Source organism: Haliaeetus albicilla, chromosome 4, assembly GCF_947461875.1.
Source record: "Haliaeetus albicilla chromosome 4, bHalAlb1.1, whole genome shotgun sequence".
NCBI classification, from domain to species: domain Eukaryota; kingdom Metazoa; phylum Chordata; class Aves; order Accipitriformes; family Accipitridae; genus Haliaeetus; species Haliaeetus albicilla.
This window is the reverse complement of record NC_091486.1, coordinates 10,025,049-10,040,359: the sequence shown is the minus strand read 5'-3', so window position 1 is coordinate 10,040,359 and position 15,311 is coordinate 10,025,049. Positions and strand designations below refer to the sequence as shown.

Here is a 15,311-nt window from a genome sequence, read left to right as displayed (position 1 = left end):
CCTCATGCCCCCTTCGTATTCAGGTAAGTTGATCAAAATTGGAGGCGAGATGCTGGGATAGAAAGAGTAGGGAATGGGGGCCTGAAACAGTGAGTTGAACGGGGAAAGGAGGAGACTGGGTGTGGGTTCCCAGTCTGATCTGGGATAACGTATTTCCTGAGCACATGCGTAATGCTGTTGCTGAGACGCAAGCCTTGTTTGTTTTCTTTTGCAGATAACTAAAGGCTATACATGTGAAACGTAGTAAATACGAGCACATAGTGGCTGTCTCGCAGAGAAACAGCCAGCGCCTGCTGAGAAGAATTCGCCTTTTCACGTAGCCTCGGCACGCCGAGTCCATGCAGTACGCTCAACACGTGCGCCCAGCCTGTGGTTTCTTCGTCTGCATTTGGCTCAAATCGGGAAAAATGTCCTATTGAATTCAACTGGATTAGGACCTCATTTACCATGTTTGGTTAGGAAAAGCATCAGCATTGTCAGGTGAGCTTTTATTAAGTAATGGGTGTAATTTATAAAATCACAATCTAGAAGTCCCAGCCAATAGAAGACTTCGAAATGTTGCTCCTCTATAGAAAACAGGATTTGCAAAACTTTGTTTGAATTCTCTTACTTTTTTTGTTGTTTTGTATGGTCTTACTGTAGTGCACATAGTAGCCTCCATACATATATACCATACCTAATACTATACATATGTACTCCATATGGACTATAAATACCACAAAGCAAAGCCATACTTTGTGGCGACACCGGGACCCAAACAAGATATCATTGCACATTAAAATTGTATTAAAATAATTGAAAAATAGTTAAACATTGCTAATAAAACAAGATAAATACTAAACATTAAAAGACAGAGACTTTGCAGTGTTCCATAAAACTGCCCCTTTCAGACAAATGAATTATTTGCATCATAAAAAAATGCTAACTGTGAAAGAAAATACTCCAGAAAAAAGTAATGACTAAAAAGCTTTAGGTGATTTTTCGATTACATTAAAAACAATTCCCATTCTCCATAAAATATGCAGAACTTTGCATCTTAAATAGTATAGTTACCTTCAAAAAATTACTTTCTTTTTAATCTTGGAAGAAATTAAACCTTAATTGGGTAGGAAAGTATTTGGAATATATCCAGAAAGAAAAAAAATACAGCTATTCTCATGTAAGCGGCACAGCATCTGTCAAGAGTTTTCACATACCTTCAGGAAGATATCTCAAATTAAGTCAACATTGTACTTGATTTCAGTGATCAGAGTTAATATTCTGCAAACCCAAACTGGCTGCCTTGTTTATTTCATAGTTTCAATTTCTATTGCTGTAATTCACCTTGGCAAATAAATGGATGTATGAGGGGCTTGCCCTCTGAATAAATAATAAAATTTAACTTGTCAGGAGCTTCCTTTGCCTTGAATGAAAAACATTTCATTTCTTTGTCGTGCTGTTGAAGCTAAATCCTGTTGCAAGAGACTTAATGAGCAGCCCTGGAATAAAAACTAATGGTGTGTTCCAGCTACGTGGCCACCTTGATGAATACTAGAATTACATCTGAGACCAGATGGAAGAAAAGGAAGATGCGCTATACAAAATATGTCTTCATTTGAGGAGTAAAGTATTACTCAGTGGCATTATACATTGTTAATAAATTTTCTTTATCTGAAACTATAATTTAATATTTATGTATCTAATTTACATGTGACAAAGTAGCATATTCTAAAATTAGAGTGTAACCAGCAAACTATTAACTACTATAAACAATACCAAAACACAACTCAAACATATTTTAAGGAAACAATAGATACATTTTGGACTGGGGAAAGATTTCAATTGCAGATATTGTTTTAAATACAGCTGTTAATTACGTCTTGAAAAAAATTCTTCAAGCTGAGAAAGACTTTCTGCTTAGGGAGTCCTGGGTATATACATAAAGACCAAGAGTACACTACCAAAAAGTCCCTTATTGGTTACTAGTAGGTACAGTAACAATAGTAAATGCTGAAATTGGGGGGGGGCGAAATCATTTTCAGTATCAATGTTATATGATGCACTAGACAATATATCCCCTTTGAGCAGAAACTAGAGAAAATATCGTGCCCTTTATTATCTCTGTGGTTTCTTATGTGTAATAGACAGCGAAAGAATTGCACTTATTGTAACGTTACAGTAAAGTGTTAGATTGCAGCTCACCTTTTAAAATATTAGTGGCCATAATACTTATGATAGGTTGTGCATTATGCAAAGATGAATAAAGATGTGCATTTAAATTAAAAAACGAGCAACCACTTACAGAACCAACAGTGAGGCTTAACATAACAAACATGCACTAACCCTACACTTATGCAAAACTAAGTTCTTCCAGGAAACTGTAACCAACTGTTGACCTTCCACAAAGGTAAAGGTTTTGTCCCTTGGTAATATGTTTGGACTTTGTAGTTGAATTCCAGTTTATTAGCTCATTGTCTGTAAATGTGCTGTTCCACTGTGATATCCTTTAGCTGCCCTTGAGCTTCTGCAGAATCTGCAATCTCACAGTCACTTTTATTTAAGGTTTTATTGAGCCGCAAAGTAAGTCCCCTTCAGTACTACACAAACAGGCTTCCTTATTCATCCTCTTCAGGTTCCTGTGGTAAAATTGGTGTCTCCTCCTTTAAACAAGCACTAAAAAACCCAAGGATTGTGCTGTAAAGGTGATATTTGCTTTTCTCAGAAGCAATGTTATGACCTTCATCCGGGTAGATCTAACAGAGGAGAAAGGATAAAAGTAAATAGTTTTTAAAGGCTTTTCAAATATTTAGGGCTCTAATTTTCTTTCTCCGATCTTCAAAATGTTTAGATGACAACAGGATGATAACATTAGTTTTATGGCATCAAGGAAAGCTAATAAAACTCAAAGTAAAACTCATTCTCTTGGAATTTGAACTTACATCAAACAACCACTGCAGTGGGATCTGCAGCAGGGAAAAAATTTATATTCCCAGTCATTGAGCTTACAACAGTTTACTTAGCTGGCATTTTCAATAGTGTCTAGGCATCCAAATCCCATTAACGTCAATGAGGATTAATTACCTCATGCTTTTAGGGACCTCTCAATATCCCAGCTTCTAAAGTGTTCAGCGAAAAACCTTTTTATTCACATTTTTAACTATCTTCCTATCTTATCTAAAACCCATCATCTCTCTCTCCTAGGGTGGACGTGGGCATTTTTATTTCTTAACTCAAATTCCACTGGAAATTTCTCCCAAGCGAGGCTGAACAAAAATCTGCAGGCTGAATGAAGAAATCCAGGCCACAGGGTTTAGGACAAGAGACTTGCGGTGGCCTGAGGCAAAAAGCTTCAGCTGCTTCCTCAAACTCAGGTTATCACAAGGTTGCACGAGAACGGTTCAACGGGGCTCTTCTGAGAGACCTCTGTCGTTCCTGCTTCTTCCTCTCTCCACCGGCCTTCCCATCACCTCAGCTGAAATCACGGGGACAGCTGGAACGGATCCTACCCCACTCAGATTTCACACATAAAGTCCTTTTCCCTTCAGAAGTAACGCTAACCCCCTTGCTACCGCCTTCTCCCCGATGTGAGCGCACACGCTTCAGCGGAAACTACAGGTTTACCTGCGGTTCAGCAAGGTTGAGGTTTGCAACGTGTAACCTCAGAGATATTTGGAGGAGTGACCCCAAACCCCATCATCTAAGATATTTAAGAAGGTTTAATGCAGTCGGAACCCTCGGCCAGCAACATCCACGTGCTCCGCAGTGGGTCCCGTGCAAGTCTCTACGAGAGCAGCACGCCCTGTCCTGCTGTCCCCAGCCTGGCCCTCACGGCACCCTCATCCTCCGTACACCTATGGAGAGGGGGAACAGCACTCTCGCCTTTTAGCTGCCTTTTAATAAATTTAAACGTTGAAAATAAGGAGAAATTCGTTTCATGTGACCCAATACTTTTTTAGGTAAAAAGGGACTAAAGTAGTGATATCTCCATATTACAAAGAGAGCATATAGACTCTAAAGCACTTTGTATAGCGTTGTAGGATAAACAGGTGGAAAACAGAAAGATGAGAGAGAGGAGAAAGAGCCCAGAAGAACGACAAGAAGATATGGTTCTTGACATCCATAGTAACAGTGAAGAAAATGGGATTGCACTGAGTTCTGACTGCAAATTGAGGTAATACTGGTGCGTTGTGGTACAGAGGGTCCTTCTCGGGGAAGAAATACCCATATGAGGTTAAATGTTGAACTAGGTTTATAGGAAATGTCACAGCCGCACATACCTGCATAGTGTAATTAACTCCAGCTTTTATTAGATGTTTAATTAGTTCTGCTGAATGTTGGAAGTGGACTTTAGCTGCAAGACAACAACATTTGGGTATTATCAGAAAAAGCTATGCTACTATGAAATCCTTATCTGTCAAACAGCTTTGACTGAAACCATTTCCAACCTCTGTAACTACCAGATCTGAAGCTGACCATCTTTCTCGTCAGAAGTGCACAGCCCCACCAGTAAGAGCCACGCGGGGTGTAACAGCGGAGGTTCTGGAGAAGGAGCTGGAAGCCCCAAGGGAAGGCAGGCTTTCCAGGCACTCCGTCAGGACCCCTCTCTCCACCCGTGATTTACCCACACTGTGATAGTTTAGAGGTGCGTAAAACCGGTCTGTTTGAACATCATGACAATTTATAATTGTGTTAGAGGAAAGCACATTGGATTTTCTACTGCTTGCACAGGGTTATTACAGCCCACACTTCTTTAGGTAATGGACTTTCTGCAACATATCAGTAACTTAATCTTTCTGTGGTAAAAACAGGCAACTTTATTACCATGACCTAACGCTGCAGAGCTCAGGCTGCAAGTGGTCTGGGCGGTGTCACTAGATGTGATATTAAGCAAGGGCAGCAAGCAATCAGAGCCCTAGTCTTGAGCCCACTGCAGTGCTCAGACCATCCATCAGAGTTCCAATTCCCTCTAGCACCGTGTTCAGAGGGGTAGAAATTGCTTCTGCCTTTTACAGCCAGCAAAGTCTGAGACCCTCATGCCTGCCCAGTCACCCAGTGTATCTTCTCCGTCCCTCTCCCTCCTGCTCCGGGAAGAAACACCAGGCAGCGTTTGCAGCCCTCTGCACTTCGGATCCGTAACGTGGGTTTGACGAGTTAGGCCAGGATGACAGGCTGGTGGGTGCCCAAGCGTGCGTGGGCACTCTCACCTCAGCCGCTGTCAGCGCGAGGTATTTACGCCTCCGGACTGAGAAGCCTTGTATTAGCCCACATTCACCAGGGAAATGCCAGGGAAAGAAGTATGCGTGTGAAGCTGTTCCGAGGAGCTTGTTGCAGCACTGTAACTTGTGCCTGCATCAAACCTCGTTTTTTAGGCCTGCATCAGTTAAGAAAGTTCGGAAAAATATACTGCAGTTAAATTTAAATCTGTAATTACAAATTATCTCTTGATTGACACATCTTATGATTCCATTTGAAGTGCTAGAACTTTCTCTGTTTTACTCATTCTCTGTCTTAAAGTACTGCTACAAGTATTGGTACTATTAAAAGGTTCCCTACAGCTTCAGCTTCAGATGCCTTGTAATTAATTAGCTGAAAAGTTTAACTTCCCATTTGGTGCTGTACTTCACCAACTGTACTGATAATTCTTTCTTCAATTGCAGAATCTCTATTAATTTAAAATACCATTAAAAATGTATGTTGTGCTATTAATAATTCATATAATACCTTTCACTAGCAAGTCAGTGGTCCACAAGACTTAAACAAACTAGAACTAACAGGACCTAAAAGGTACAAATACTCAGCAAAGAAAAGCATGATCAGCTTAGAGTTAGAAGTGACAACTGAAATAAAATAAGAAATCCTATCGAAGGGATAATGAACCTAAAAATGTACTCGCTAGGTGTATGCCTAATCAGTCTTTGAATACCTGCCTGTTGGAACCTCTGACTCCAAATGTAATTGCATCTGTAAATACTTACCATCAGCTGTCCCATGAACTATTAGCAAATTTGCTTCTTTTAAACCATGAAGATTGTGTAATACGCTGGATGCCTAGCAAACAAACACACACAAAGTTGGAACTGAATTGCATTTTAAGAGTAAACCAGTCATTTTAAGTTTCTTGTTTATGCTAACTTACCTGATAGGTATTTTCCTCTTTTGATGGAATACCAAGGTATCTTTCTGAAAAAGCTGATGCTGTGAAAGTAAAAACAAAAACTTGTGAATTCATCAAAATTAATTCTATTTTTAAATTCATCAGTTTTGACCTAGAGTCAGGAGAAGCTGTTTAAGCCACGAAATCATCAAAGAGATGTTAATTTAAAACCAGTATGTACCGTTTAAATGTACCATTTAAAACCACTTTTAAATGTTTAAAAAAACCCCAACCAAACCCAAACCCCAAACAACAACAAAAAGCAACCCACAAAAAACCCAAACCCCAAACCAAAGCAAAACAAAAACCCCAAAACCAAAGAAAAGACTAACAGACCATTAAAATAACCTGATTTCCTGTGTATCACAGTCCATGGTCCATAGCCTGTGCCCAAAACTTCACATACAGAACCAAATATCCTGTGACTGAATGACGACACAATACCATAAAGAATTCACCACTAACCTTAGAAGATTCACTTGTATTATAAGTCTTGATTCAGGCTGATATACCTAAAGGATTCTTAGGAAATGGGGTACCTGACTGAATTTCAGTGGAAAATGGGAAACACAACTCCTTTGCAAAAATCAGTGGTGTTAATAATATTGTATCTGTTGTGTGTTTTGGCAAACCCTCGCAGTGTTAGCTGCCCTTTCGTTTAAAGGAGAGAAGGAGACAGTGAGGTGAAATCTTGTTGATGTGGTTACATTATCTGCCCATAGTTAAAATGAATAGTAGCTCCATGAATAAAAGATATTTTGAATAGATTTTCTCACAGGTGTAGGGCAGGGAATACTCACCATACAACTTCATATCTGTAATTGGTGCCACCACAGCTCCACACTTGAAGAGCCGTTCACTGGATTTCAGGATCATTGATGTAATGTAGCCACCGTATCCCTAACAATGGAAATTATATTGAGATTTTTGTTGATGCATTTCTTTTTAGCAACAATAGAGGTCATGGTGCTAATCCAGTGGCATCATTTTACAGTATGTATTTATATCTGCAAGTTGCTTTTAAAGGAAACGTAAACCTACAGTTAAGAGTAAATAAAGATCTCATTTGACCTGGTCATGATCTTTAAACTATGCAATTAATAATAAGTCTATTTCAGTTTAAGTTCCGAAACTCCATCATGGCAGACTAAGCTATAGTTAGTAAAAGATTTGAAAATTACAGAAAACCCAAAACCAAAACAAAAAACAACAGTAAGGCTTTTGGGAACACAATCTAGACAGGAAGATTTGTACTCAGTTTTTAATATATTTGATGTAAATATTCGCTAATTACCAAGATATACTGAGCATTTTGCTGACACGACACAGAGTACTAGAATGGGGGAAACCTGTGAATTGATTGCAGTATGTCCTCCCCCACAGATTGAATCCTATGCTATTAAAGTGGCTTCTGCTACAGCGTCGTCAAATATCCCCCAGAGAGGTACAGATCCTGCACTGTTTTGCAGAAGTAAGAGCTGTACACAGCCACATTGCTCAATATTATGTTAATCTCTGGATGCACTTTCTGGCTACCAGAGCATCCATCAGGCTGCTTTGTTACAAGGCAGGGAGGACAGCATGAAGAAGCCAGAAGAGATGGGGCAGAAGGTGGGGAGCTCTCTCCTCGCCTCACCACATTTATCTGTCCTTATGGCACATTTCTTCATCATCTCCCCTGCAAAGTCTACAACACACCTCCCTGGGAAGAGTTGCAACACAAAAGAGAGTCATGAAAGCTTCGCTTTGCATGAAAACATGAAAGATTTAATTTGAGACCACAGATTTCCTTGGAATGACACTGGCAATCCACGTCTGTACACCTATAATCACTCTAGACCCACAGAAAATGAAATTCTGAACTGTGGAGTCTGGGATCAAGGATTTGCTCGTATATTACAGGCTCTGCAAATTTCTCTATTTGCCATCTTTGTTTTCCCTTCATCAGTGCTGGAAAATTGATTTTAGCAGTTATTTTTTTGTTGCTGTTGTTTTGTGTTTGGCACAACACACTTCAGGAAGAAGAAATTATCCCATGGCAGGGAAAAGAAAAATGTAAAACACCAGCCAACCCAAAAAAGAATACTGTGTGTCAAATGCTCACAGAGTTTTCTCATGGACTTTTTTGAATCCTGCCTGCTCCTGTCCTTCATGTCTAAATATTTAATGAAGAGATGATTTCTGTGGAAGAACAGGAATATTTGAAAATCCTTTAACCTTAGTTAAGAAAAATAAGCAAAGGAGAGTGTTCTTTGGAATCAACCTATAGTAAATTTGAACAGACACACTAAAGGAAATACAGAATAAGAGCTGGATTTTCCACGGAGTGTGAGGAACTGACTTATCCCTTTCCCACAGAAATTGCAGCCCAGGAGGCCAAGAGCCACCCAGAATTGTCCACGTGCAGGAGTAGATTTCACCTAAGAAAGAATTTCTGAGTGGGCACTGGTAACTTGTATAATTCAAAGAGTTTAAGAGAATAGCAACTTTCCTCTGCCTCTGGGTTCTCTACTTCTGCTTTTGTTTAATATTCTGTTTGTGTCTTTCCCAGTAGCTCCACAGCACAATTTTAATCCTAGGATAGCTATTGCCAGGTTATTTATTATTTATGCCATGTATTCATTAAGAGCTTGGCTTAGTTCTCCTGGGAATTTCGTTCCTTTGTGCTTGTGCCCTTGCTTCCAGCCAGGCTTTCCAGGACAAAAACATTACACAGTGAGATCACATTTTTAGAAGCACTTCACAATGACAACGCAGAAAATAGTTCATACATCCTGATGCAAGGAATACGTGGTGCCTCACTCATCAGCTGGATTTCTGTGGTTACAACCCAAGTGCCGTATTTTCAAGAAGCTGGTTGGCTGTGAAGTTGCAACTTATTTTCAGGCTCTCTTTCTACTTCCATGAATAAAAATGCAAACTGCACGGAAACGCAATTTGCTGTCTAACGGTTCAGAAAGGCCTTTGGATCGTGAATCACTTGGGCTTGTACCCCTCACAGAGATAAGCAAGGTGGCATTGGCAGATTGCCTGGCAGTCAGAAGTAGGTATTTTCCACACTGTGCCCTTCTGGACAATATTGTTACTCTTCTGCCTAGTTTACATTACTGATTGAGACAAGAATTTTATTCCTGTGTAGTTCTAAAACCTCTTAAAGAGCTCCCTGACAGTGTGCGTGAGTCCAGCTTTATGAGATCAGCATTAAGCAATTCCAGTCATCTTATTTTCAAGCAAAGTGTCCCTTCTGTTTCCATCAGTAAGCCCAATTTAATGCATAGAAAGAAAAAAAAGAGTTTTCCTATCACGCTGTACATAGTAAAAAGGAAATGAGTTTTAAAGAAGATTATTAATTGACTCTAAAATAAGCAGAGTGGAGGAAAATACAATTAACCCTAGGAAGTTGTTAAATAGATTTTTTTTTCCCTAATACTAAAAGTGACTTTTAAATTTTATGAATTTTTGACATTAGAAAACAACTCTAAGAGGTTAACTTGAAAAGGGTAAATTTCCTTGAATTCAAAGCAACATTGAAGCTTATCAAATTTCCCAGATTTTGCTCTTTGCTTTCTCACATTTCCACTTTTCATTCCTCAATCTTTCTTTCAGAATATAAATGCAGGAATATCATCATCAATAATACTTGGTGAAAGAAAAAAAAATTTGGTGATGGGCTTTGGCAGGTATGTAAAACCATGTTTATATGTATGCTCTATGGTAACTGTCTCATCACATCACTGTTAGGAAACAAGATACTGCTGAATCTCCTACAGAAAACAAGTGGAAATTTTCAAGTAGCAATGAAAAGAATTTCTGAAGTCAAGAAACAAGTGAGCAATTCGGGGTCCTTAGTGGTTTCATTTCAGAAATAACATTTTCAGTCATTTGTGGGAAGAGGATATGGAGAAACATAGATGCTTCTCTGCACATGTACTTTCAGATAAATCGGTAACAGGCACTAAAACCTGAATAGAAATGTGTGCCACGATCATCTGGTGGATGGAATCAGCCCTGCTTATACATCCTCAGCCAAAAAATCTTTGGCTGCTGCCCTACAAACCAAATACTGGTTTTGATGCTACTGGAATTCTTGCAATGACCGTTTCTTTAGCTCAAGGAGTGTGGCAGGAGCTCAAATCTTTGAGGAAGGTCATGTTCACATGGAACACTAATAATAGTCACAAACATTAACTAGTCCTCAGAATGCTACCACGCAGGAGGCAAATATCGATATCCTCATCTCGCATTCAGACAGAGACATGCAGGTTAAATGCCTTGCCCGAGGCCATGCTGCAAGTCAGTAGCAGAGTGGGGATGGGAACTCAGGAGTTTCATACTGGCACACATGCTGCTCTTATAACTGATGACTGGGGGCTTTGTCTACGTACTCTATCATGGTTTGTTGTTGCTTTCAGGTCAAAGGCATAAAACTCCTTCATTTTTAAGAAAACACTTTAAAAAAAAAAAAAGGTTGCACATGCTAGTTCATATAAACAACAGCAATTATGTGGTGTTTCCAATTGCTTTTTTTTAACTAGCCATCGGTAAAATGCTATTTTGTTACTAAAGGTTAAGCCTTTGCCTTGTTCTATCTCATGCTAGGGGCAACGACATGCGACACAGTGAAGCCAGCTGATGAAATAGCAAAGGTGAGATTTCCAGATGGCACAAAAAGGAAGTTGATGACAGTACCATGGGGTTGTTACTCAGCTAACTTGTAAAACATTCAGATATAAAAGTTGTATTAGAGGGACGTTGTCAGTTTAACTACAACCCAAATATAAAAGTGTAAGAAACAAGCTTTCACAAAACCTAAGCCTATATTAAAAATGTCTAAAGAAGCCAGGTGGTTTTTAACAAATACTTTCTCCTGAAGGTTCTGAAACACAAATACTGCAGTACCATAAAACTAAACTGATTGATCGCAAATACGCATTCTGAGAAAAAATTAATATACTGAACATACAGTAAATTATGGAAGGTTTTTTTCCTCTTTTAATAACTGAAATTGTCTTAGGAAAATAGATAAATATGTTTAGTTATGAACTGATAGTACTTTCTTAAAGAATCATAATGATACATCCTGCTATTTTTGCACATTACCTTTCCAAATATACTCAGTCTCTTAGGATCAATGAAGGGCTGTTTCAATAGTGATCTGAAAGAAAAAAAAGGTTTTTTTAGTTTGGTAAAGTAAAATGGTGAATTTTACTTGTTGAATCCAGTATGTAAAGAAAATTATTTGTACAGTAAGGAATTGTCATACATGCAGATCAGGTGGAAGAACAAATTACACCAATAAAAGTATTATTGCACTGGGAAATGTGATTTGCTTTCTAATTCCTACTCTAGATGGCAAACAGTTGGTGTTGGGCTCATCTCACCTATCTTTAGATATCTGAATTTGAGCATCTTGTCTAAATTGCCCATTTACATCTGCTCTTCAGTTAAAGGACAGAAGAGAGAGACCCTCAAACAGCCGTTCCTTCCCACCCACGTTGGAAACCTCTCAGTCTGGGGAGAATCACCCTCCAGAAATGCCAGGATTTTTCACCGACTAGAGCTTAAATGACTGGCTTTGACCAGGTGCCTAGTTTTTTGATAGCTAAAGGAAGGTAAGACAAATGCAACTTCTTGAATCTAGGTAATTATCCAAATAATTAATTCGCTCATCAAGGCCATTAATCGGCAATGGTGAATTTTATACAGAAAAGACAGAATAACCTGAGGGCAAAATCCAACTGCTGTTGAGACAAAACCAGCCGCCGTACCTCCTCTCAGCCAAGGGCACCCTCCCTTTTTCCCACGCAGTGCATCCAAAAAGAGGCCAGATATAATTTAGTCTAAAACACCTTAGTATTTGAGCAGAGAGCTCAGTTCTCACAGCACAGCTTATGGCCTGCTTCTGATGGCCCTTTTGCAAGGGTCACCTTGAATTGCTCTGCTCAGTGCAGCCCATTCCTGACCAACATGAACGCTAGGAACCCTATTGCTCAGGTATGTCATGTCAGAGACAGTTGCCTACTCATGCAATGGTTGAAGCATCAACTCCTTTCAAAAGAAAAAAAAAAAAAAAATCTGGCTTAAAATCTGGCTTTCCTTGCGAAACCCTAGAAAAAGTCCATCCAGACCTTGATATTAGCCATTTTGACATGTGCACCTTGAGTAAAGAGTGTTGTCAAAGCCATGTGTGATTACTCCACAGATGGAAATTACTCTTTTCTGCAGCTGGTGGATTTATATTAGTCTAAGAACGATAATGGAGATGAGAAATAACAGGCATTTGCCCAAATTTTGCTCTCATCTACACCATTATACCTCCATTTGCTTTGTACAATTACTTCAGAACTCTGTGATGGAAATGAGAGCAGTATCCTATCGTATAGGCCTAAAATATTGTAACACAAATGCAGTTAAACATTAACGTGTGCGCTGCGAGAAATTTTCCTAAGGAATATAGACAAATACAAATTAGCTCAGATGGCATATTTAGATTGCACATGGAAGGACAGCATTATCAAAGAGAAGCACCAACACGAAAAGCAAACACCTCTTGATCTTTTATTTGCTGTTTGTAATGAAAAGATTGTTGTTTCAAAATTTGCAACTGCATTAAAAATGAACATTAACAGTATTCACTATGCAAAGAAAACATTCTGGGCAGTTTCAGTTAAAAATGCTCATTCATCAAGGTGGAAGCAGGGTAAAAAAAGAAGAAAAGTTTGCACATACGTACTCTATGGCTGCTATTTGGTCCTTCACTTCCACTGATCCTAAGCATCGGTGGACCTCCTGTAGAATCTTAAGGCCTTGAAATCCACTCCCTCTGCCATCAAATCGAGCTACGATGACATTATCAGAGTTGACAAGCACTGAGTCCCAGTCAATGTGAAACTTATCTGTAACCAACTGGCTGCCTGGAGCTTCATCACTGCAAATACCAACACACCAGACACAAACGAAGACTATTGACAATGTGATGCACTTTGCCGTTCTCCGATATTTTATTTAACCTAGATGGCAGAGTTCAGTCGGTTATGCAATCCTGTCGAATTATTGTCACTTCCATCAATACCATCACATTAGCTAGTGCTGGTATCCCTCCAGTAGTAGTAAGCAAAATAATATCTTTAACTTTATAACCGCTATGTTGCCGTGTTGTTGATACCTGAATATATTTTATAGAAAGAAACAGGAAAATCAAGTACATAGTGCTGCTTATAGGTTAATAAAGTGAAAAAAAAACCCAAACCCCAAAACCATAATCACTAACGGCTAGCTCAGTTCTGAGAAGGCTCATGTAGAATTCGTTAAGTCACACTAAACAGACAAAAAGGAAAATTCATGCAGTACCCTGGTTATGATTTTGTAGGATATATAATACTATTAAGAAGGATGTAATCTTAGAAAACAAAAATAATTGCATTATTGTATCATTGAATGGATTTTTTGAAAGAGGGTACAAAGAAGACTAAAGTACACACTGGAGAAAATTATATTTTCTCCATCCAAATTCATAGCAAGAAATGGATGCAGGCAGGAGTTGTAAGTTTATTTTATGACTAAAAAAAAAAAAAAAGGTGGTTTACAGCAGAAAAGGTGGAATTGAATGGGAGAATGCAGTTTCTAAAGGAACAATAAGCATTTTCCATTGAAGCCAAATATACTATTTTCCTTCCAAAGAAAATAAAATGTCAGTTTTAAAAGGGAAGCTTGTCATTATTTTTCCCCCAAGATAAACACAGAATAAGAAAGCAGGCTACCATGAAGTTGTACAAAATGCAAAATACTTCTATACAGGCTGCATCTGCCAGTTGAATGCAAATGAAAATGTAAAAGTGTCTGTGCTGGCTGTATGGAAATTAGATTTGACAGCGTCTGTGGGAATATCCTGTCTAAGGTGAAAGAAAGATGAAGACAGAAATTATTATTTTGCCAAAGAGACTTATATAAACCGGGGGGGGATGGAAAGAGAGATAAAACTCTCCTACAATAACTACTTTCTTATATGTACAATAATGTGCTGATTCAGTATCTGGTTTTGCCTCTGGATAACATAGACCATCTTCAAGTCAATCACTCTATTAATTAGCAAGCATATGATGAATACATATGTTCTCAAATTCAGTCAGACCTACCTATGTAGTAGCTATATCATGCACTGAAATCAGGATTACTTGGTTATAGACTCAGCCACGTTATGCTCGATTCACCATTATCTTGTGCATCAAGTTTATACTTGGCTTTATAAAAAGAAAGGAAGGGCTTTTTTTTGTTTGTTTAACCTATTCAGTTGTGATTACGCTAACTGCTAACAATGCAGGCCAATGAATTTGGAAATACTGATTGTTACGTGAGCTCTGCAGAAAACACACGATTCAGAAGTATATTATTATTTACAACAGGAGCAGGAGCAGAACGATTTTTTCAATTTCTACTTATTGTACAGAGCAAGGTTTTCAGAAACACTCTACATTGGCATAGATGTTGTCACAGAGCTTTTACCACTACTTCCAATATTAGCAGCCTCAGACCAGTTATAATTATTTTTTTTTTAAATTCTTCCAGCTTTCCACAATAAGATAATATGTCAGAAATATCCTTGTTTGGCTAGGTGTCTTTCCAACAGTTTAATGGACCCCACACAAGAGAAAATATCATGAGTCAGCCTGCTTCCCTCGCACCTAATATAACAACAAAACAAATACAGTGCTCACATTCTTTTTATACATGTTATATATCTAGGTTATATATACGTGTGTGTGTGTACATATAACATGTATATGTTATATATCTAGACACTTGGGCATAAGGGAAGAACCATTACATTTGTAAGCCTTTCTCTATACCAGAAAGTGCTTAAAACCAGAAAGGGTTTTAAATGAAAGATGATGGCCTCAGATAATTTCTTCTATTAAGAAAGGCACAACAGACAGAACCTCAGCAAGATTCTCAGTGAGCGAAAACGGACAGTGATGGTTTCCCGAGCTCCTTCTGTGGCGGGCATAGCTGGGCTACTTTTAGGCTCAGACGTTAAACACTATACATCTTCCACTCTTGCATGATGGGTTGTTCAACGTATTGCTTTTGGAAGCAATTTTCCGGTGGCTAATTTATTTCAAGAATGTCCATATAAGTAGTCTGTGACAGGCATTTAAAGCCATTTCCATTGAGGTACATG

At 38.6% G+C, this 15,311-nt stretch overlaps 1 protein-coding gene across 2 annotated transcripts in view; it reads right to left on the bottom strand.

The window, feature by feature from the left end:
• Positions 1–472: 472 nt before the first annotated feature.
• DPP10 (dipeptidyl peptidase like 10) overlaps positions 473–15,311 on the bottom strand; it is a 560,343-nt gene continuing 545,504 nt past the window's right edge. For both annotated transcript variants that reach the window (XM_069780863.1, XM_069780864.1), the window contains exons 20-26: positions 12,867–13,061; positions 11,234–11,288; positions 6,934–7,033; positions 6,116–6,174; positions 5,955–6,027; positions 4,257–4,330; positions 473–2,732 (exon numbers count right to left, since the gene is read on the bottom strand). In XM_069780863.1, coding sequence (XP_069636964.1) covers positions 2,595–2,732; positions 4,257–4,330; positions 5,955–6,027; positions 6,116–6,174; positions 6,934–7,033; positions 11,234–11,288; positions 12,867–13,061 — 694 coding nt within the window. In that variant the 3' untranslated portion in view covers positions 473–2,594. The remainder of the gene's footprint in view (positions 2,733–4,256; positions 4,331–5,954; positions 6,028–6,115; positions 6,175–6,933; positions 7,034–11,233; positions 11,289–12,866; positions 13,062–15,311) is intronic.